The 22,223-nt window shown below is 47.9% G+C and overlaps 1 protein-coding gene across 4 annotated transcripts in view; it reads left to right on the top strand.

Annotated features, from left to right (window-relative positions):
• PTGR2 (prostaglandin reductase 2) overlaps positions 1 to 18,467 on the top strand; it is a 203,811-nt gene extending 185,344 nt beyond the window's left edge. For all 4 annotated transcript variants that reach the window (XM_030214985.1, XM_030214987.1, XM_030214984.1 and 1 more), the window contains 2 exons: positions 1,176 to 1,215; positions 17,357 to 18,467. In XM_030214985.1, coding sequence (XP_030070845.1) covers positions 1,176 to 1,215; positions 17,357 to 17,424 — 108 coding nt within the window. In that variant the 3' untranslated portion in view covers positions 17,425 to 18,467. The remainder of the gene's footprint in view (positions 1 to 1,175; positions 1,216 to 17,356) is intronic.
• Positions 18,468 to 22,223: the final 3,756 nt, after the last annotated feature.

Here is a 22,223-nt window from a genome sequence, read left to right as displayed (position 1 = left end):
AATGGGGGTGTTGGGATAGATTGGGGAAGGGAACAAGTTAAGAATTAGATGTATTTTTTAACAAGTTAAAAATTGAAACACTGTATTGTATATTTGACTATTTATTGAATTCTTCAATAAAAATTATTTCACATAAAGGGTATACTGACTGAAAAGAAAAAACATACTAAAATTATCACAGCAAACCTAGATTATATTCTTTTTTCTTTTTTTTTTAATCCAGCTGTTTCCTTCTGCTCATTTAGCTTAGTTTAGAGCTAGCACTTGAGTCTGGGGTGCTGTTAGCCCACATCTCCAATAAACCAAAGACTTTTTCCCCTGTTATATATCTTTTCTCCATCCTCCTCCCTCCAACCATATTTAGTCTGGCCAATGCAATGAGATTCCTGGACCAGGGCTTCTATCAGAACCCTGCAATCATGGACCTGAATCTGGCCACTAGGTGTCACCCTTAACCAATAACCACAACTTTCCCCCCTCTCCCATCAGGGCTGTAAAAATGCTGCCTCTGCAACATTGCCAGCAGCAACTGACCTGGGGAGTGGATCTTCCACTCCCCAGATCCAACTCAAGAGTCAGTTGGGTACCTTCAGTATGACAGTGTGCTGCCCTGTCACTGAAGCAGTGGACCACCCCAAATGTAATTAGAATTCAATCAGTGGAGTAAGGGAATAATGTAGTGCTCTCTGCTCTAGTACCTGAGTTCAGGAGTCTGAGGGTGGACTATGTTTGGTGCTCAGGAAAGGGGAAGGGGAGTTGAATTGTTTTTCTCACTCCAGAGAAGAACTAGCCTGGAGTGTGATACAGTTGATCATTGATGAACAAAGGGGGGAGGGGGGGGGGAGTTGGATTCCTGTATGTGTAATAATAAGGAAAATTTTACAAATAATTTGACCAATAATGTATTGTTGACTACTTGGTTTTTGTATTCTTTTTGTTTTATTTGCAACTCCTAATAAAAGTAAAAAAAAAATAAAATGTATTTTGATGTTAGGTATCTACACTGGGAATACATAGACCAAGGTCTCCATAATTGTCTGAGTATCCACATGCTTCTCCACTGTCACTTCTTCCCGTAGGAAGATCCCTCAAAATTGTCACCTAACCAGATATAGCTGACAGTCAGCAAACATTAATGTTAAATTCTTATTAATCAGATTCCATTTCACCAACAGGTACGAGAGACTGTGACAAAAGGCCTGGAAAATATCGGTGGTAAGCTGCTTTGTATATAGCTGCCTGAAGCAGAGTGAGAAAATATAAGGCCCGATATTCAGCCAGTGGCGTTTTGCTGACTGCTGCCATTGTTTTGGCATTGAATTTCTGGTTTTGTGGAGCCGGCTAATGCTTAGTCAGTTAAGCAAGATATTCAGCTCGTAACCGCCTATGGGGCACCACATAAATTTAGGAGTGAATTTTATATGGTTCTATTTATATATTTATTTTCAGCACTTAATATACCGCAAATGATACCTGAGGCAACTATGCCGTTTACAATTTCTAATACAGGTACTTTGCACAGTCCTGGCTCACAATCTAAGTTATATATTTTCTCCGAGGACAAGCAGGCTGCTTGTTCTCACGACTGGGTGACGTCCACGGCAGCCCCCACCAACCGGAAAGAAGCTTCGCGGGACGGTCGGCACGCAGGGCACGCCCACCGCGCATGCGCGGCCGTCTTCCCGCCCGTGCGCGACCGCTCCCGCCAGTTCCTTTTTTTCCGCGCCTGGAGAGAGTCGTGCTTTGCCGCTCTCTCTACTTCAGCCGCCGGATTCTTGCGATCGCGTATACGCGGATCGCGCTTCGTTTAATTAATTTCCTTTTAGTATTTCTCTGTTACAAAAAAAAAAAAAAAAAGAAAAAAGACCGCGCGTGTGGAGCACGCGCTCCCCTTTTCCCTCGCTTCCAGCGGGGACGCCTCGTTGCGGCCTAGTGGCCGCTCGGTCGGCTAGTTTTTTCGTGGTGTGATTTTAGCCACCATTGCCGACTTTGACTTCGCCGACGCGATTTTTCCGTCGATGTCCTCGAAGGTCCCGAGTGGATTTAAAAAGTGTGGTCGCTGCGGCCGGCCGATCTCGCAGACCGACACCCACGCTTGGTGCCTCCAGTGCCTCGGGCCGGAGCACAATCTCAAGTCGTGTGCGCTGTGTCTCGGTCTCCGGAAACGGACTCAGGTTGCGAGGCAAGTTCTGCGGGACCGTCTTTTTGGAACTTGCGCCGGCCCCTCGACGTCGACCTCGACGGCATCGGTATCGAAGGCCGGATCTTCGGTACCGGTATCGATGCCCGAGACATCGGCACCGATGGCAGCGACCCCAGGAGAACAGGTCCCGTCGGCCCGCCGGTCCGCCGGTGAGAGTGGGGTTGAGAGGCCGCGTGGGCTGTCGGCCCCGGTCACTCCCTCAGCTCGTGAGCCACGGGACCGAAACCTGTCGGACCCGGTACCTCGAGACCGAGGGGGATCGACCTCCTCCTCCTCCATGCCCTCCGGTGCCGGTGACGTGCACCGGAAAAAGGACAAGAAGCGCCGTCACCGGGAGCCCTCGGTGCACCCTGAAGGGGAGTCAACGCCGAAGCGTCATCGTAGAGAGGAGAGATCTCCGTCGGTGGTGGAGGTACCGACGCGTCGGGGTTCCGGCACCTCGGTGCCGTCTCCTGGCCCCCAGCAGCTTCTGGCACCGACACCCTTACCGGCCCCACCGCCTTTCCCGGCAGCGGGCCTGGACGAGTGCCTCAGAGCCATCCTTCCGGGGATCCTGGAAGGGCTGATGCGCCAGGCTGTGCCGGCGTCGGGGGTGCTTGCGCCCCCGGCGCCGATGACTGTGGCGCCGGCGAGCTCTAGCCCGGCGCCGGGGCTGTCGACACCGCCGCCGCTTGCGGTGCCGGTCTCGACCGCCACGCAGGTGGAGTCCCCGTCGACGTCGATGGAGGGAGCTCCGTCCCCGCCGGCGCGGGAGTCCACCGCTCGACGACACCGAGGCCTCGGTGCCTCGACGTCGAGCCGGGCCCGGTACCGGACTCAGCTACATGAGCTAATGTCCGATACCGAGGATGAGGACTCGTGGGGGGAAGAGGAAGACCCGAGATATTTCTCCTCAGAGGAGTCTACGGGCCTTCCCTCGGACCCCACGCCATCACCGGAGAGGAAGCTCTCACCTCCTGAGAGTCTCTCCTTTGCCTCCTTTGTGCGGGATATGTCCATAAGCATTCCCTTTCCCGTGGTCTCTGTGGAAGAGCCGAGGGCCGAGATGCTCGAGGTCCTCGACTATCCATCACCACCTAGAGAGTCCTCCACGGTACCGCTGCACAATGTCCTGAAGGAGACGCTGCTTCGGAACTGGGTGCGACCACTAACTAACCCCACCATTCCCAAGAAAGCAGAGTCCCAGTACAGGATCCACTCTGACCCAGAGCTCATGCGGCCCCAGTTGCCCCATGACTCAGCGGTCGTGGATTCTGCTCTCAAGAGGGCACGGAGTTCGAGGGATACCGCCTCGGCGCCCCCGGGGCGGGAGTCTCGCACTCTGGACTCATTTGGGAGGAAGGCCTACCAATCCTCCATGCTCGTGACCCGCATCCAATCTTACCTGCTCTATATGAGCATCCACATGCGGACCAATGTGCAACAGCTGGCGGACCTGGTCGATAAGCTCCCGCCGGAGCAGTCCAGGCCTTATCAGGAGGTGGTCAGGCAGCTGAAGGCATGCAGAAAGTTCCTGTCCAGGGGGATTTTTGACACCTGTGACGTGGCATCTCGTGCTGCGGCCCAAGGTATAGTGATGCGCAGGCTCTCATGGCTGCGTGCCTCTGACCTGGACAACCGCACCCAGCAGAGACTGGCTGACGTCCCTTGCCGGGGGGATAATATTTTTGGCGAGAAGGTCGAGCAGATGGTTGACCAACTGCATCAGCGGGAAACCGCTCTCGACAAGCTCTCCCACCGGGCGCCTTCAGCACCCGCCCCCGCGGGCGGGCGTTTTTCCCGGGCCCGGCAGGCTGCACCCTATTCTTTTGCGAAGCGTAGGTACAACCAGCCGGCCCGAAGGCCTCGTCAGGCACAGGGACAGCCCCAGCGCGCTCGTTCCCGTCAACAGCGTGCGCCTAAGCAGCCCCCTGCGCCTCCACAGCAAAAGCCGGGGACGGGCTTTTGACTGGATCCATGGGAACATAGCCGCCCTACAAGTGTCCGTACCGGACGACCTGCCGGTCGGAGGGAGGTTAAAATTTTTTCACCAAAGGTGGCCTCTCATAACCTCCGACCAGTGGGTTCTCCAAATAGTGCGGTACGGATACGCCCTGAATTTGGCCTCCCTGCCTCCAAATTGTCCTCCGGGAGCTCAGTCTTTCAGCTCCCATCACAAGCAGGTACTTGCAGAGGAACTCTCCGCCCTTCTCAGCGCCAATGCGGTCGAGCCCGTACCACCCGGGCAGGAAGGGCAGGGATTCTATTCCAGGTACTTCCTTGTGGAAAAGAAAACAGGGGGGATGCGTCCCATCCTAGACCTGAGAGGCCTGAACAAATTCCTGGTCAAAGAAAAGTTCAGGATGCTTTCCTTGGGCACCCTTCTGCCAATGATTCAGAAAAACGATTGGCTATGTTCCCTGGATTTAAAGGACGCATACACTCACATCCCGATACTGCCAGCTCACAGACAGTATCTCAGATTCCGCCTGGGCGCACGGCACTTTCAGTATTGTGTGCTGCCCTTTGGGCTCGCCTCTGCCCCACGAGTGTTTACAAAGTGCCTCGTGGTGGTAGCGGCCTACCTACGCAAGCTGGGAGTGCACGTGTTCCCATATCTCGACGATTGGCTGGTCAAGAACACCTCGGAGGCAGGAGCCCTCCGGTCCATGCAGTGCACTATTCAGCTTCTGGAGTTGCTGGGGTTTGTGATAAATTACCCAAAGTCCCATCTCCAGCCAACCCAGTCTCTGGAATTCATAGGAGCTCTGCTGAATACCCAGACGGCTCAGGCCTACCTTCCCGAAGCGAGGGCCACCAATCTCCTGGCCCTGGCTTCGCAGACCAGAGCGTCTCAGCAGATCACAGCTCGGCAGATGTTGAGACTTCTGGGTCATATGGCCTCCACAGTTCATGTGACTCCCATGGCTCGTCTTCACATGAGATCTGCTCAATGGACCCTAGCTTCCCAGTGGTTCCAAGCCACCGGGAATCTAGAGGATGTCATCCGCCTCTCCACCAGTTGCCGCACTTCACTGCTCTGGTGGACCATACGGACCAATTTGACCCTGGGACGTCCATTCCAAATTCCGCAGCCCACGAAAGTGCTGACGACGGATGCATCTCGCCTGGGGTGGGGAGCCCATGTCGATGGGCTTCACACCCAGGGTCTGTGGTCCCTCCAGGAAACGGATCTGCAGATCAACCTCCTGGAGCTCCGAGCGATCTGGAACGCACTGAAGGCTTTCAGAGATCGGCTGTCCTGCCAAATTATCCAAATTCGGACAGACAATCAGGTTGCAATGTATTACGTCAACAAGCAGGGGGGCACCGGATCTCGCCCCCTGTGTCAGGAAGCCGTCGGTATGTGGCGTTGGGCGTGTCGGTTCGGCATGCTTCTCCAAGCCACGTACCTGGCAGGCGTAAACAACAGTCTGGCTGACAGACTGAGCAGAGTCATGCAACCGCACGAGTGGTCGCTCCATTCCAGAGTGGTACGCAAGATCTTCCGAGAGTGGGGCACCCCCTCGGTGGATCTTTTCGCCTCTCAGACCAACCACAAGCTGCCTCTGTTCTGTTCCAGACTTCAGACACACGGCAGGCTAGCGTCAGATGCCTTTCTCCTTCATTGGGGGACCGGCCTCCTGTATGCTTATCCTCCCATACCTTTGGTGGGGAAGACCTTACTGAAGCTCAAGCAAGACCGCGGCACCATGATTCTGATAGCGCCCTTTTGGCCCCGTCAGATCTGGTTCCCTCTTCTTCTGGAGTTGTCCTCAGAAGAACCGTGGAGATTGGAGTGTTTTCCGACTCTCATTTCGCAGAACGACGGAGCGTTGCTGCACCCCAACCTTCAATCCCTGGCTCTCACGGCCTGGATGTTGAGGGCGTAGACTTCGCTGCGTTGGGTCTGTCTGAGGGTGTCTCCCGGGTCTTGCTTGCCTCTAGGAAGGATTCCACTAAAAAGAGTTACTTTTTCAAGTGGAGGAGGTTTGTCGTGTGGTGTGAGAGCAAGGCCCTAGAACCTCGTTCTTGCCCTGCACAGAACCTGCTTGAATACCTTCTGCACTTATCAGAGTCTGGCCTCAAGACCAACTCAGTAAGGAATCACCTTAGTGCGATTAGTGCTTACCATTATCGTGTGGAAGGTAAAGCCATCTCTGGAGAGCCTTTAGTCGTTCGATTCATGAGAGGCTTGCTTTTGTCAAAGCCCCCTATCAAGCCTCCTACTGTGTCATGGGATCTCAACGTCGTCCTCACCCAGCTGATGAAACCTCCTTTTGAGCCACTGAATTCCTGCCATCTGAAGTACTTGACCTGGAAGGTCATTTTCTTGGTGGCAGTTACTTCAGCTCGTAGGGTCAGTGAGCTTCAAGCCCTAGTAGCTCATGCTCCATATACTAAATTTCATCACAACAGAGTAGTGCTCCGCACTCACCCAAAGTTCCTGCCGAAGGTGGTGTCGGAGTTCCATCTTAACCAGTCAATTGTCTTGCCAACATTCTTCCCCAGGCCGCATACCCGCCCTGCTGAACGTCAGTTGCACACATTGGACTGCAAGAGAGCATTGGCCTTCTACTTGGAGCGGACACAGCCCAACAGACAGTCCGCCCAATTGTTTATTTCTTTCGACCCTAACAGGCTAGGGGTCGCTGTCGGGAAACGCACCATCTCCAATTGGCTAGCAGATTGCATTTCCTTCACTTACGCCCAGGCTGGGCTGACTCTTGAGGGTCATGTCACGGCTCATAGTGTCAGAGCCATGGCAGCGTCAGTGGCCCACTTGAAGTCAGCCACTATTGAAGAGATTTGCAAGGCTGCGACGTGGTCATCTGTCCACACATTCACATCACATTACTGCCTCCAGCAGGATACCCGACGCGACAGTCGGTTCGGGCAGTCGGTGCTGCAGAATCTGTTTGGGGTGTAAATCCAACTCCACCCTCCAGGACCCGAATTTATTCTGGTCAGGCTGCACTCTCAGTTAGTTGTTCTTCGTAGGTCAATTCCTGTTGTTTCCTCGCCGTTGCGAGGTTCCATTGACCTGGGTTCTTGTTTTGAGTGAGCCTGAGAGCTAGGGATACCCCAGTCGTGAGAACAAGCAGCCTGCTTGTCCTCGGAGAAAGGGTATGATACATACCTGTAGCAGTTGTTCTCCGAGGACAGCAGGCTGATTGTTCTCACCTACCCTCCCTCCTCCCCTTTGGAGTTGTGTGTTTCATCTTTTGCTAGTTATTCAACTGGCGGGAGCGGTCGCGCACGGGCGGGAAGACGGCCGCGCATGCGCGGTGGGCGTGCCCTGCGTGCCGACCGTCCCGCGAAGCTTCTTTCCGGTTGGTGGGGGCTGCCGCGGACGTCACCCAGTCGTGAGAACAATCAGCCTGCTGTCCTCGGAGAACAACTGCTACAGGTATGTATCATACCCTGTACCTGGGGCAGTGGAGGACTAAGTGACTTGCCCAGGGTCACATGGAGCTGCAGAGGGAATTGAACCCGTTTTCCCAGGATATCAACCCACTGCTGACCGTCAGGTAGCAGCAAGAATCGAACCCAGTTCCCAAGGTCCGGAACCCACTGTACTAAATATGAGACCACTCCTTCACTCCAGTTACCTTGGCCGGGTAAGTGCTGAATATCAGAACTTAATAGCCAAGTTCCGACTCCACCCCGGAAAGCCCCCAGAATAACCGGTTTTCAGTTAGGCACTAACTGATATTTTCAGCAGCACTAATCAGTTAAAAGCCACTGAAAATGACTGGGTAGCCCCAAACAAGCGGTTTAACTGGCCAGGAACAGTTTCTAGCCGGTTAATTAGTTTTGAATATCAACCCGATAATTTCTCTCTTCTTCTAGCTGTATTTTTTATTTTGCAGTTTTCACAAATTCAAGAATATCTTGAAAAATGACATAGAAATCATGTTGAAGATTGATTTCAATTATTTATAAAATGTTGTACAATTGTAGTGATAGAGAGCATAACCTTGTGGGGGCCTGTCCGAAGGATTTGGGTATCTAAACAACAAAAGCTTGGGGAGCCTGACATTAGTGCTAGGCAAAATGGTAGAGACTACTATAAAGAACAAGATTATTGAGCATATACATAGGCATGGATTAAATGGTCAATATTCTCAGTGGAGAAGGGTAGATAGTGGGTTCCCCAGGGTTCTGTGCTGGGACTGCTGCTTTTTAGCATATTTATAAATGATCTAGAGATGGAATAAATGTGTGATGGCAGATTTAATTACCTCATTATTCAAAGTTGTTAAAGCGTAAGAAGATTATGAAAAATTGCAAGAGGACACTGGGAGACTGGGCATCCCAATAGCAGGTGACAATGGGAGCAAGTGAAAAGTGATGCATGTAGGAAAGAGGAACCCAAGCTATACCTATGTGATGTAAGGTCACCACCCAGGAAAAAGACCTAGGTGTAATTGATGAAATGTTGAAACCCCTTTGGATGAAGGCAGTCCTTTTGCTGCTGATTTTATCTTGTTGATTTCAAGTTTAGTTTTTGATATACCACAAATATAATTAAAATCTAAGCGGTGTAAAGAAAACAAGTGTGTGTGTGTGAGGGGGGGGGGGGGATAAAAACAATAAAGCTACTATGATTACATTATATAACTCTACTAGGATATTTCAACCATTATATGAACACAGTCTTGTGATTTCATCCCTAGTAACATTTGTAGTGCAAGTGCAGGGGAGTGTGTAGCACTATACTTAATTCTGGGGGAATTCTGTGCTACTGCACAATGCAGAATTTGGTCAGTATTCTCCCCCCCCCCCCCCCCCCCCCCCCCGCCCAGATTGCACAGAATTCTGCCTTTCCCATGCAGAATTCTGTGCAGACAGTGGCACAGATACTCCCAGCCAGAAAGTGACTCTGACTCCCTCCTTTCACACACCTTCCCCCCCCCCCCCCCCCAACTGTTCATAGTCCAGCATTGCACCCGGACCTCCCGGACCTGCCTGTGGCTTTCCCTCCCCACCCCAACCGGTGTACCTTTTTAAATAACAAGTCTTCGGCCCTGCAGGCCAGTGGTAGCCATACACAAAAGCTGCCTGCGCTCTGTTCCAGGCCTTTCCTTCTGACCCGGCCTACTCCTTCTAATACAGCTTCCTATTTTCAGAAGGGGCAGGCTGGATCAGAGGGAAAGGCCCATCGCAGGGAGCCTTTGCGTATGGCTGCCACTGGCCTTCAGCGCCAAAGAATTGGGGGCAGGGATCCGATAGAGAGCTATGGTCAGGTCTAGGAGGGGAGGGAGAGGTGCCGGACGGTGAGGGGGAGGGAGGAAGGAAATTGAGAGAGAACTGTGGGCACCTTGTGTGGGGGAGGAATTGAGAGAGAACCACAGGCACCATTTTGGGGTTGGGGGGAGGGAATTGAGAGAGAACCTCAGGCACCAAGGTGGGGGGGGGGAGAGAAAGATGGAAATTGAGAGAGAACCTTGGGCACTGTGTGGTGGTGGGGGAGGTAATTGAGAGGGGAGAAGGAGGGAATTGAGAGAAAACCATGGGGGAAGGGAGGGAATTGAGGGAGAACCATGAGCATCGTGCGGGGGGGGGGGAGGGAATTGAGAACCACAGGCATAATGGGGGGAGGGGGAAATAAGAGCCATGGGTACCACAGGGGGGGGGAGGGAGGGAATTGAGAGAGGACCACGGGCAGGGCCAAAAGGAGACAGGTGCCAAATTGAGGGAGGAAGAGGAGGGAAGTGAGAGAACCATGGGCACTGTGTGTGTGTGGGACGTAGGAAATTGAGAGAGAACCACTGGCACCATGGGAGGGAGGGAGGGAATTGAGCAAGGGCGTAGTTTGGCCATTTCATTGGGGGGGGAGGGAGGGTGTGGCTAGGCTTATTAGCATATTCATTTGCATACATACATTTTCATTATGGTTCTTAAAAAAACACACACACAACCCCCCCCCCCAGACTAAAACACTGAATATGAAGCCAGTATATCAAAGCAATTAAGGTTTTGTTTTGTTTAACTGAAATCAGCCAGCACCAAGGGAAATTTTCCTCATTATGCCCCTCACATTCACAAAAATTAGCAAGGGAAGAGTTCACTTTCCCTAGGCTTGACACAGCACCATCTCTGTTCTCTTTCTCCAAATCCCAGCTCTTTCTCCTTCCTTATCAGGAACTCTCCATACCATGCCACATAGATAGAAAAAAATAACCCTCCTCCCCCCAAAAAAACTACCTGCTACTGGGAAACTTGAACAATGTGGACTGTTACATATTCCTACACAGACACTACATGCTAGCAGAATCCTTCACCTAAGTTGCACATTGAGAACATGGACAGACCATCACATGATACTAAATAGGGAAAAGAGGGAGAGTAGTGGAAGGATCTTCCAACATAGGACATTATCAAGCAGGTAATTGTCAATAAAGCCTTTTGAACAATTACCTGCGTGTTAGTGCCCTATGTTGGAAGACCCTTCCACTACTCTCCCTCTTTTCCCTTCTAGACTATTCATAGTGGTCATCTGTTCCTCCTCCTTAGTTGTTTTTATCACTATACAAAACAGAGAACCACACAAAAAGTGAAATAGAGATCTCTCTCAAGAAAGCCAGACTCTGTAAGCAGTGCAAACACTGGCAAAAGAGAAACAGAAATGTATTTTCTCCTGCATTCTGTAAAATACAAAAATAGAAAAGATGTACACTTCACAAAGCAGGCACATCTAGTCCTTAAAAAGTATTAAATAAAAATATTTTTTTCTTTTCTACCTTTGTTGTCTGAGCACTTTATTGGGCTGATCCCAGTCTCTTTTCCACTTTCCACATGTCAATCTTCTCTAAATTCTTTTCCACTTTGGCATTTCCATTTCTCTCTCCTCTTGGCTTCTTCCTTTCCTTCTCTACATCTGTCTGGCAGTGACCTTTCATTTCATGTCTTCCCCCCTCCCCCTTGTGTTTATCCCTCTTTCTCTCACCTTAGTCTCTGTTTCATTTCTCATCTACCTACTAGCTTTTACTATTGCTCCCTCTGTCTCTCACTTATCCAGTCTCCTAAACCCCTATCTTTCCCATCTTTTTACCCACTTCCTTAGCCCCCATTCTCATCCTCTTACCCTGATCTACCCTTCACTGGATCTCATCACCCTATCGGTCCCCACCTCCATCCCTGTCTCTTTCATTCCCTTGCTTCCAAGGCCATTCTTATATCCCATGCCCTTCCTTCCTCTCCCCGCTTTGCAAGGTCCAGTGTCCTTCCCTCCCTCCAAGGTACGGCCTCCCCCTCCCTCCCTAAAGGGTCCGGTGTCACTTTCCTTCCCCCCCCCCAAGGTCTGGTGTTGCTTTCCCTCCCTACCCCCCCCCCCCCACAAAGTCCAGTGTCACTTTCCCTCCCTCCTCCCCCCTCACAAGTTCGGTGTCACTTTCCCTCCCTCCTCCCCCTTCACAAGTTCGGTGTCGCTCTTCCACTATTCCTCCCCCCCCCCCCACAGGGTTGGTGTCACTCTCCTTCCTTTCCCACAAGGTCCAGTGTCCCTCCCTCCCTCTAAGGTATGGCCTTCCCCTCTCCCCCTCCACAGGGTCCGGTTTCGGTTTCCCTCCTTCATCCTCCCCCCACAAGTTCGATGTTGCTCTCCCACTCTTCCTCCCCCACAGGATTGGTATCACCCTCCCTTTCTCCCTCCTTTCCCACAAGGTCTGGTGTCATCCGCCCTTCCTCCTTTCCCACAAGATCTGGTATCACCTTCCCTCCCTCCCTCCCTACAAGTCTGGTGTTGCTCGCTCACCCTCCCTCCCCTCTCGCCACTGCCACCACTGGTGCTGCCGGGTCCTGTATCAATCACATTCCCTCCCCCCTGTAAGCTCCAGTGTCACACTCTCTTCTCCCCCCCCCCCCCCCCCCCCCCAGCTGCAGGGCTAAATCCTACCTATGTGGAAACAGGAAGTTGCAACAGAGAAAAGGCTTCCAGCCAGGCAAAGGCAGTGTTCATACATTGCTAATGCTGCCGGCAGACCAGAAGATGGAAAGGCTGCAGTGGGAGCAGAGTGGAGAGGAGGAGGAGTGACACTGGACTGTGCAGGGAGGGATTGGAAAGAGATGCCACCATGCCGGATAAAGAAAATGAGGAGGCAAGCTGTTTGTGGGGGGGGGGGGGGCAGTGCCTCCTTGCCCCCCCCCCAACTACGCCCATGGAATTGAGAGAGAATCATGGGCACCCATCCTTAATCACACAACTACTTGCGATTAAAATTTCTAATTGCGTAGTTATTCGTGATTAAAATTTCTAATCATTAAATTGATCATGATTAAAAATTATAATCGAAATGCAGCCCTAAAAAATACCGCTCTATGGACATTATAGGGATGCCAGACTTTTAGGAAGAAACCTGTACTGTCATTGTTCAAGTGAGCTTGGTCACGAATAGATGTAATTCATAAGAACATAACATAAGAATAGCCATACTGGGTCAGACCAACAATCCATCTAGCCCTATATCCTGTTTCCAACAGTGGCCAAGCCAGGTCAGAAGTACCTGGCAGAAATTTGGTTTAGTGATTAGCTGCTCTTTGGAAGGCAATACTGCATGTTTCCAATGAGATGCCAAACAAATTCTGGCAGCTATAACTACCAGAGCCACCAGCTTTTGGGCTTTCACATCCATCCCCTGAGGTTCCCCATTCAACAAGAAAATATAGTGTAATATGCAAAATGTCTCCCAGCAGTTGTACTACAGATTTCTTACAGTCTTGAGCACACGCGGAGGTTTAGCATGGATGGGAAAGTGCTGCCAAAGTTAAGTACTATTACTACTACTAAGTACTATATATAAGCATCTCTAAATTTTAAATTAAGCCTAAGGAAAGACTGAGGAATATTGATAAAAGAAAAAAAGATTTAAAATAAATCGGGTGATCCATGAAGATGTACGCAACGCCATAAACTATGGGACTGCTGCTCCCGAATGGGTCTTGCTGTTAAATATTCTGATGATCCCTGTACAAAAAAATCGTTTATGAAGCTGAAGATGATGATTGTGTTAAATCGGACTGTGTACTACATATAAGTTAGATATAAAGAGGTGCAGTAATCCAACTGAGAGAAGGTTAATAATTGAATCAAAACTCTAAAGTGATCAGTATGAAAGCAGGAGTGAACAATACATAGCTGCTTGAGTTTAAAGAACGACATCTTATCTGTGTGAACTAACAAATTATTTTGCAGTTCCATACTCGGAGAAGAGTCTAGGATTATTCTCAGTACTCTAAAAGACCTATCTACCTTCAATGTAAGATTATCATCAAAATACAGAAAATTAGGAATCAGACCTGTATTTAAGCCAAACTATAGCAGCTTTAAATGCTGCATTGATGCCAACTGCTTGGTTTTGTTAATACCATTAATTAATGGAGTGAAAGGGCAAGTTAGCATCAGATTGATCGGTACTAACAACAAATATTGTCAGCATATAAATATAGCACTTCCCTCAGATCCAAAAAAACATCAGACAAGGAGGTCATAAAAAGATTATATAGCCATGGAGAAATGGGGGACTCTAGAGCTTGAAGGCTGAGCCATCTTTGAGTACCTGATATCACCTGTTCTTCAAAAGGCTCATAACCCATGTAAGAACAGGACCAGCAAGACTGAACATAATTTTTCCAACAGAAAATCATGGTCTACCGTGTCAAATGCTACAGAGATGTCAAACTGAAGCAAGATCATTTGACTGCCCCTTCATAGTGTGTTCCTGGCCATTGATGTTAAAGAAAGTAATAAGGTCTCTGTACTATGAAAATGTCTGAAACCATGCTGTGAATTCAGTAACAAGTTGTGACGCTCAGTATAATCGGACAATTGAAAATCAACCAAACAATTAATTTGGTCAGAAAAAGAATGTTGGCAGTGGGCCTAAAGCTGGCAGTTTTTCCACAGATCTAAACCTTCCGCTTTGGGATGGAGGTTAAGACAATGGTCACTATTAAGAATTAAAACCAACCCAGAGTTAAGATAAGATTGATAAAATAAACTAGCCAGTCTATAAGTTCTATAGGAGAGTCTAGAAAAAGATAGGAGGAATATGTATCTAAAGAGCAACAGCTTGCTGAGAGATATGGTCAGACCATACTCTAGGTTCAATGATAAGATCATATACCATATTACAATAGGTTTGTTCCATCAGCCACATATCAATTCTAGTATAGGAGCTGTGTAGTGCAGAATAAAGGTGAAGTCTGTCTCACCTCCGGATTGTATAATCTCCACACATCCTCCAAGCCATACCTTTTCATAAAATTAAGGAATCAGACCTTATCCTTCTTAGCATATTGAATCATGGAGTTGGAATTATCTAGGAAAGGGGCCACATGTGAGATTGAAGTCACCCCCAACTATGAGAATGCCTTTGCTAAAATCCAGCAGCTTTTTCTCTAAATGTAAAAGTCTTCCCTGCTTCCTGTTTGTATACATTCAGGAGACCTACCATTGCAAATTATATTAATACAGTTATCACATCTATGGAATACACTGCTATTTCACCCCCAAGTATTTCCTCACAACCCTAGCCGTTTACAAACGTAGTGATCAGACCCCACCTACTAATTATCTCCCATCCCCCAAAGTCTTGCTCCCATCTCCTCCACCTCCCCCTCCCCCTCCCCCTCCCAATTTATATTGATAAATGTTTATCAATATAAATTGGCCTTCCAGATCTTTAATTGAGGTGTACACCTTACATTTTTATGATTTAAAATACCGACCCCATTCATTTTCTTTTGGAGTTTATTTGAGGCCAAGAAAATGTGTGGATATGACCTATGTGTCAATAATCTCTCATGTCTAGAAAACAAATTAGTTTCTTGGATAAATCCAACATCCATATAAATGTGAGAAGCCTCCTTAAAATATAACTGTCTCTTCTGGGGTGAATTTAATGTTTTGGCATTATATGAGAGAAAAATAAGACCTACCATTGCAAATTATATTAATACAGTTAATACAGAATACACTGCTATTTCACCTCCAAGTATTTCCTCACAACCCCAGAGATTTTTCAAACCTAATGCCCAGACCCCACCTACTAATTACCTCCCATCCCCCTAAATCTTGCTCCCACCTCCTCTCTCCCACCCCACCATTGCAACTCTCCCATCTCCCCCAACAGCCCCTACCCTCTCTCATGAGAACACCTAGCAGCATATTAGCAGGTAACAAGGAAGAAGAAACAGACATACACTTAAGAATCATGGACCCCAGCCCTGAAGAGAGTGGCCCCTTTCCACCCAAATCATAGGTTAATATCAGGCAATCCAGATGGTCAAACCTTCCCTGCTGGGAGGTGAACATGTCTAATGTTAAAAAGAGACATGATATACCACCTTTCTTAAAAGAAAACCAAAGCTGTATTCAATACTAGCATGAAGCAAAGAGGAAAAGGAACTATATAATACCAAATGACAGGACAGAGAAAAAAATCAGGCTATTCTGCCACAGTGGTTTTGAAAGCTAAATGTAAAGGACAGGAGAAGATGACAGGGACAGGAGTTCAAGAGAAATAATGTAGAGCGTGGTCAAATAGCACTGTATGCAGTGTGGCCTCCAACTGTAGTAATCCAGGAAATACTAGGTCAGTGGTTTGCTCTGTGGGGAGAAGGCCCGCTTGATCCCTCTAGTCTCTCACTGCTATCTCAAAACTCTCGATGGTACTTCTCTCATAGCTTGTGCCCCCGCACCTGCACTTTGTAGGGACACAGCTTACAAACCTACTTCAGCAAACTGGCTTTTCAGTTCTTCCAGCAACCTAGCATTGTAAACTTTCCCTGTAATTGTAAAGGAGTACCTGATAGGTTAAAGCCAGCAAAAGCACAGTTGTCTTTGAAGCACCTCCGTCCAGGTGCACTGTTCACGTCATCATTGAAGGGTAGCAGGGGCCACATCTGTGAAAACCTTTTGATCTTCAATGACTTGCATGCTATGATGCCACCTCATCTCCACATTGCCCGCAGCTCAAGCATACTTGTGAAAACATACTATAATATCCTGCAGGAAGTTAGTCTAAAGATTCTGCTATTCTGTGTGAACCTACTCTATTGCCAGGTCTCCCATCAGGTGGAAGGAAGTCTCATCATGCAATATAGTTTGGTAGGTTTGCTGAATTACTTCACGGCACCAAGTCTGTACTGTAGTGTCAGGCACACCACAAAATTGGAGGTTACTCTGTTGCGATTTATTCTTCAGGTCCTCTGCCTTTAAAAGTACATCCTTCTTATGCTGTTCCAGGCAGGACACTTGCTCCTGTAGTTGAATCAGCTTTTCCCCATACTTGTCCATGTGCGCCTCTACCGACCCCACCCAGGAGCCAAAATCTGACAGCTCCTTTTTAATGTCCTCGAAAGCCTGTTGAATCTCGCTCTTAAAATTAGCAAGCTCACCTTTTATGTCCCAAAAGCCCTGCCTGATCTCACCTCGGAGTTGAACTTGCTCGTTGATGCTCTGTATCTCCCACCTAGGGCTCTGCTATACCCACCACCATTGTAGCCACATGATTTGCTGGCTGAGGTGTAGCACTGTGAGAAAACGCCTGTGTGTTTGGTGGGTTTTAGATGACATGGGCTAATTTTCAAAGCACATAGTTAATAGGTTGCTATTTAACTTTGTAAGTCTTAAGTGCTTTGAAAATACGTCTCTCTTAGTCAACCTACGGGAGGTCTTTATGTACCACTTGATGCAATCTGAGTGGCGCTAAATCAATGTGGTCTGTTTCACTCTAAAAGAGGGATGAACTCCTAAGCTGCCATCTCTGTCAATTATGTTACTTCCTCTCCCTATCCCTCTTCCCTCCTCCATGTAGATTCCTTCTTTATCTCACTATGATAATCTTTCCCTTTCTTTCTTCCCAGCATTGATCGTTAAAATCCCCCTCCTCCCCTCCAACAAATTAACCAAATAAATTAACTAGACACACAAGGTATGTCAGCTTAATTTTGATGAAGTAACATGTACAAATGAATGCAGATTAATTCAGATTTTTACAATTGTGCCAGACTATTGCTGCTGAATTGTCAAGTCTTGCAGCAGAATCTATCCTTGAGTTGCTTCACAACTTGAGGCTGTGACTATAAAGTAGCTGCAAAGTCTGGACTTCAAACGCAAGAGTGAAATGGAATTAAAAGCAATGTTGTTTTTTTTTTCTCTCTTTTCAGCTGCTTTCCAATCAATGATGAAAGGAGGGAATATTGGTAAACAGATAGTTCTGGTTTCTGAAGAATGAATAGATGGCATCTTGCCTTCTTATCTCTGGAGTTGTTTTCATCTGAACTTTGCCACCTTTTAATCAGGGAAGCCTCAACTACCTGAAAGACCTCATAATGTAGAACTGCTAAGCCAGTGATGTGGGTGTGCACATGAACTGCCTTTTCCTGTAGCACTGGATGGTGCCTTTATAACAGTACTGAATTCAGATAAGATGTCCTCCAAGCTAACATGTTGCTGGGCTTACCTTTATGTGCCAGCAACATGAGCTATATAAATTTAGCTTTTACTATAACTAGCTTTCTTAAGCTGATACCACAGCTGAATTTTTAAATGTAAGAAATTCAGACAATGTATGTTCTTATTCACTTACACAGTTTCTGCCAAAACAGCTTTCTATAGTTACTAAGTTAATAACAGAAGTTAATAAGATATTGGTAAGGAGTCTATTTTGTGCAAGAGTCAAGAAGGTTTCTTGTTGCATTAAAAGGGCACAGTGCTGCCCATGCTGACTATGTGGCTGAGCCAGTTTGACAAGCATAAGCCAGATGCTGCTTATCTGGGCCTCTGAGCTATTTAACTGCAGCAAAACTCTCTAGTAGTGATTCTCTTAGCTGCGCATTTCTGTCATGCAACAGGTGGGAAGCTGTTTATCCTCTCTTGCTTTTTCCTGCTGAACACTGCCTGCAGCAGGGAAAAGCTATGTCTTGTTAAACGTTTATCAATGATACTATATGTATCTGATTGATCCTTTAATAAAGTTCTTTCACAGATAAAATGCACAAGAAATGCTTTATTCTCTTCTATTTTATTTTCTCACAAAATGGAATGATTATGTGAGAGCTACTTGAGAAGCAGGCCCACTGAGGGAAAAGAAGGCTTCAGCTGAATTTTCTTCCAGTAGAAAGCCTTACCATTTTTCAAACCTGGGCAAAAATGATTTTTGCTGTCACTCTATCCCACTCTCTGAAACCATATTTTCCATCTACAGGGGTAATTTTATAACAGGGCACCCAGACAGTTTTCAGAAAATGGTACCCATTTTATAGAAGCAACAAAGGTGGCTATGAGGCAGCCATGGGCAAAGAATAATTCTGAGAAATCATATTAAGGGTTAATTCTGTTAAAATCTGGGGTTTAAAAGTGGTGTTTGAATTCTAGCTTTTTACCTTGCAAGCAAGATAAAGGAATGCAGGCTGGAATTAATTACTAGAAGTCTAGCGTTTGCCGGGCTGGGTTAGAAAGGTCAGAAAGACCCTTGTGATTGATGGATTGCTAAGCAAACACATATGTATTCTATTATGAGCCGGCATATTGCAGGCAGTTTGTTTAGGATTAGTTTAAAATGCTTAGAAGAAAATACTATTTAGAGAGAGAGGCAATAGATTAGTATTTACAAGTTTTTGATATTTAGAATATGTTTTTCTGTGTAATTAATATGTAGGATACCTTTCTAAATTCTGTATTATTCTTTGTCTGACGTTCTAAGCAAAGACTGTAGTGAAGAGGCCAACATGTGTTTTGAATTAACTACGGTCTTAGCTAGTTCTGTGAAGGAAGCTGATAGGTGAAAGAGGTCAGGACTAGTCAGCTCTCTTCTCCTTGATTAATTGTAGGTAAATGTAGAAATGGTCCTGAATGCCATTAAGTAAGATTGGCTTTTGACCCCTTTAATGAATGCCAGAGTTCAGCTAGCAGGTAGTATGAAGCTGATTAGGAATATGAGAATAACCAATGTTAGATTGGGCCTCTTGGTCTCTAAGGGAACCCAGTTTAAGCTATAGATGAGAAATCAATCATAATGAACATGCAAGAGTTCTGGAGACCAAATGTCTGGTGTAAGGGGCCCCAGGTCACAGGTCAGTTTAGGATGTCTGGAACCTATGTAACTGATATTTTTAAAGTAATGATTGGTTGAGGCCAGGTAACCAATCTATTCCTTAACCAATTGGAGAGTAAGGGGGGGCAAGGCTAGGAGGGGGATAGAACAGTATTTAAGTAGGAGCAGAAGCAGTTTACGTCAGAAGAAAGGAAGGAGAGCTGAAAGAAAGCTGGAAGACAACAGGAGAGAAAGAGAGCAGAAGGAACAGACAGAAGAGAAGAGAGCTGAAGAGGACAGACAAAAGCCATAACATCCAGAGAGCTGAGAGAGAGAGAAGAGAGCTAGAACTGATGTCCTGCTTTGTTTGCTGGCAAATAAAGAAGATTTCTCCCTCATTCTGGTGTGTGCTGTCTGACTCCTGAAGTATCACAAATTCCTATCTCAATTCCTGCAACAATTCTTGGTGGCAGCGGTGGGATGAATCCTGCATTAATCCCAGCACCCAACTGACTGGAGAACATTCGCCGGGTATGTATTCTGTATTTTGTATTGTAATTCTAGCTAGAAAATTGTAAATCAGCCCCTCAAAAATTGAGGGAAGGAGAGCCTGATCAACTCTCAGCGAAGGCCCTAGTACCTTCTAGTCGCGGGGACTAGAAGCGAAAACGCTTGAGCTTATCTGTATCTGAGAAATCTGAAATTGTTGGGTGGGATTTTCTGTATGGAATGTGTGATGCGTGAATGATTAACTGAGTGCGGACTTCTTATAGCTGCGTTTTCAATTAACGCGAGTTCAATTGACCAGCAACGGAAGGAAGCGATTGTTGTTTGTTCTACCCTTTTGTTTCCGGATCTGCGGACCCCTTACCGCAAATCCAAAAACTCCCTCCCTTTTGTGTGTTGTAACTGTAAGCATTATGGGTGGGACATCATCTAGACAAATTGCTACCCCCCTAGATTGTATGCTTAAGAACTTTAAAAAAGGATTTTTAATTAATGACTATGGACAGACTTTAAGCTCAAGTACTCTAAGAACCTTGTGTGAAGTTGAGTGGCCATCTATGGGAGTGGGGTGGCCCCCTAGTGGCAGCTTAGATATTGAAGTAATCCGGAAGGTCTACAGCATAGTTGTAGGAGAACCAGAATATTCTGAACAACTCCCTTATATAGATTCCTGGGACAGCCTTGTGACTGACCCTCCCTCGTGGTTAAAAACTTATATGGGATCCCCAGTAAAATTCATGTTAGGTCGTGTTCAAAGAAAGATTAGAAAATCTAAACTAGAAGAGGGAAAGAGCCCCAGGAAGCCTACCACCCAATCGGTGGCTTCCGCCCCTACCCTGTCCGAGAAACCCATACTCTCTGATGACCCCTCAGATCTTGAGCCACCACCTTATGGCCCATTGTTGGGGTTCCGTGCCACCCCCAGAGATCCACGCCGCCCAGCCCAAGCCTCTCCAGCACAGGCTTCTCCGGATAGTTCTTCCCCTCCTGTGCCACACCTGCCACACCCTAGGTTGGACTTTTCACCCAGTCTCTACCCTTCTGTGCCACATCCTCTCCTGTTAACCTCTGAAGACCCGCTTTGGGTTCCACTCCCTGACTCCTCAACTCCTGACAGCCCAGCCTCTCCCTCTAATACCCCTACCCATTCATTAGGGGCCCGGCATCCCTTTCAATGGACTGAATCACCTGTGACCACCTCTCAGTCTATGAGTACCCCTCCCCAACCCTCAGGGGTTCAACCTACCTCCACTGAATGGGTTAGACCCGCTGCAATTACTTTTGAGCATGATAGGAGGGTAGCTCCTAGCTCTACCTCAGGTTCCATTCCCACCTCCTCGAGAGTTCTGCCACTCCGACAGGTAACCATCACTCGACCGGATCCTAATAATGAGGGTCAGGTTATACAGGCACAGGCCTATCAGTATGTACCCTTCACAACCACCGATCTCCTGAATTGGAAGACGCATTACCCCTCTTATACTGAAAAGCCTCAGGCAGTGGTGGACCTAGTGACTAGCATTATGGCCACCCATAACCCAACCTGGACTGATTGTCAACAACTTCTCCTGACCCTCTTCACAACTGAGGAGAGGCGGAAGATTTTGCAAAATGCTGAGGCCATCACGCGAGAGCGTGTCCCCGGGGGGACACAGGACCCAGAGGGATGGGTTAGAGCTCGGTTTCCTCGCGCAGCTCCAGATTGGGATCCAAATGATGGGCAGCACTATGAACTGTTGTCTGGCTATTGCCGGGACTTACTGGAAGGTATGAGGAAAGGCATAAAGAGGCCCATTAATCTAGCAAAGGTCTCTGAAATTCTCCAAGGGGCAACTGAATCCCCTGGGGCCTTTCTAGAGCGACTAATTGAAGCCTACAGAACATACACCCCATTTGACCCTGAAGCCCTAGAAAACCAGAGAATGGTGAATAGTGCATTGGTGGCCCAGAGTATGCCAGATATCCGGAAGAAGTTGCAGCGTCAGGAGGGATTCGCAGGGATGAATACCACCCAGCTAATTGAGATCGCAACCAAGGTTTTCATTAATAGAGATCAGGAGGTGCGCCGAGAGGCTGACCGGAAGATGCAGAAGAAGGCCGACCTTTTAGCGGCAGCCATTACTAATTCCACCCTTAATCGAGGTCGACCTCTAGCTAATGGGAAGCCAAAGTGGGACCCCGGACCACCAGCCAGGCCCCGAGATTCCTTCAATCAATCCCGGCCAAGGGGGGAGAATCCCAGACCAAGATTGGAGAGGGATCAGTGTGCCTACTGTAAGGAAAGAGGGCACTGGAAAGATGAATGCCCCCAGAGGCGCCAGGGACTGAGAAGGGGACCAGGAGATCGAGGAAGCCGAGGCCGAGTTCGAGAGGGAAGATATGAGCCTCCTGAATCTGACATCATCGGGATAGCTGAGATGGCAGAATGGGACGAATAGGACAGACCGGGTTCCTACAAACTGGGCTCCCAGGAACCTATGGTCAAGCTAACT

The sequence above is a fragment of the Microcaecilia unicolor genome, chromosome 9 (genome assembly GCF_901765095.1).
Source record: "Microcaecilia unicolor chromosome 9, aMicUni1.1, whole genome shotgun sequence".
NCBI classification, from domain to species: domain Eukaryota; kingdom Metazoa; phylum Chordata; class Amphibia; order Gymnophiona; family Siphonopidae; genus Microcaecilia; species Microcaecilia unicolor.
This window is presented reverse-complemented; position numbering and strand designations above follow the sequence as displayed.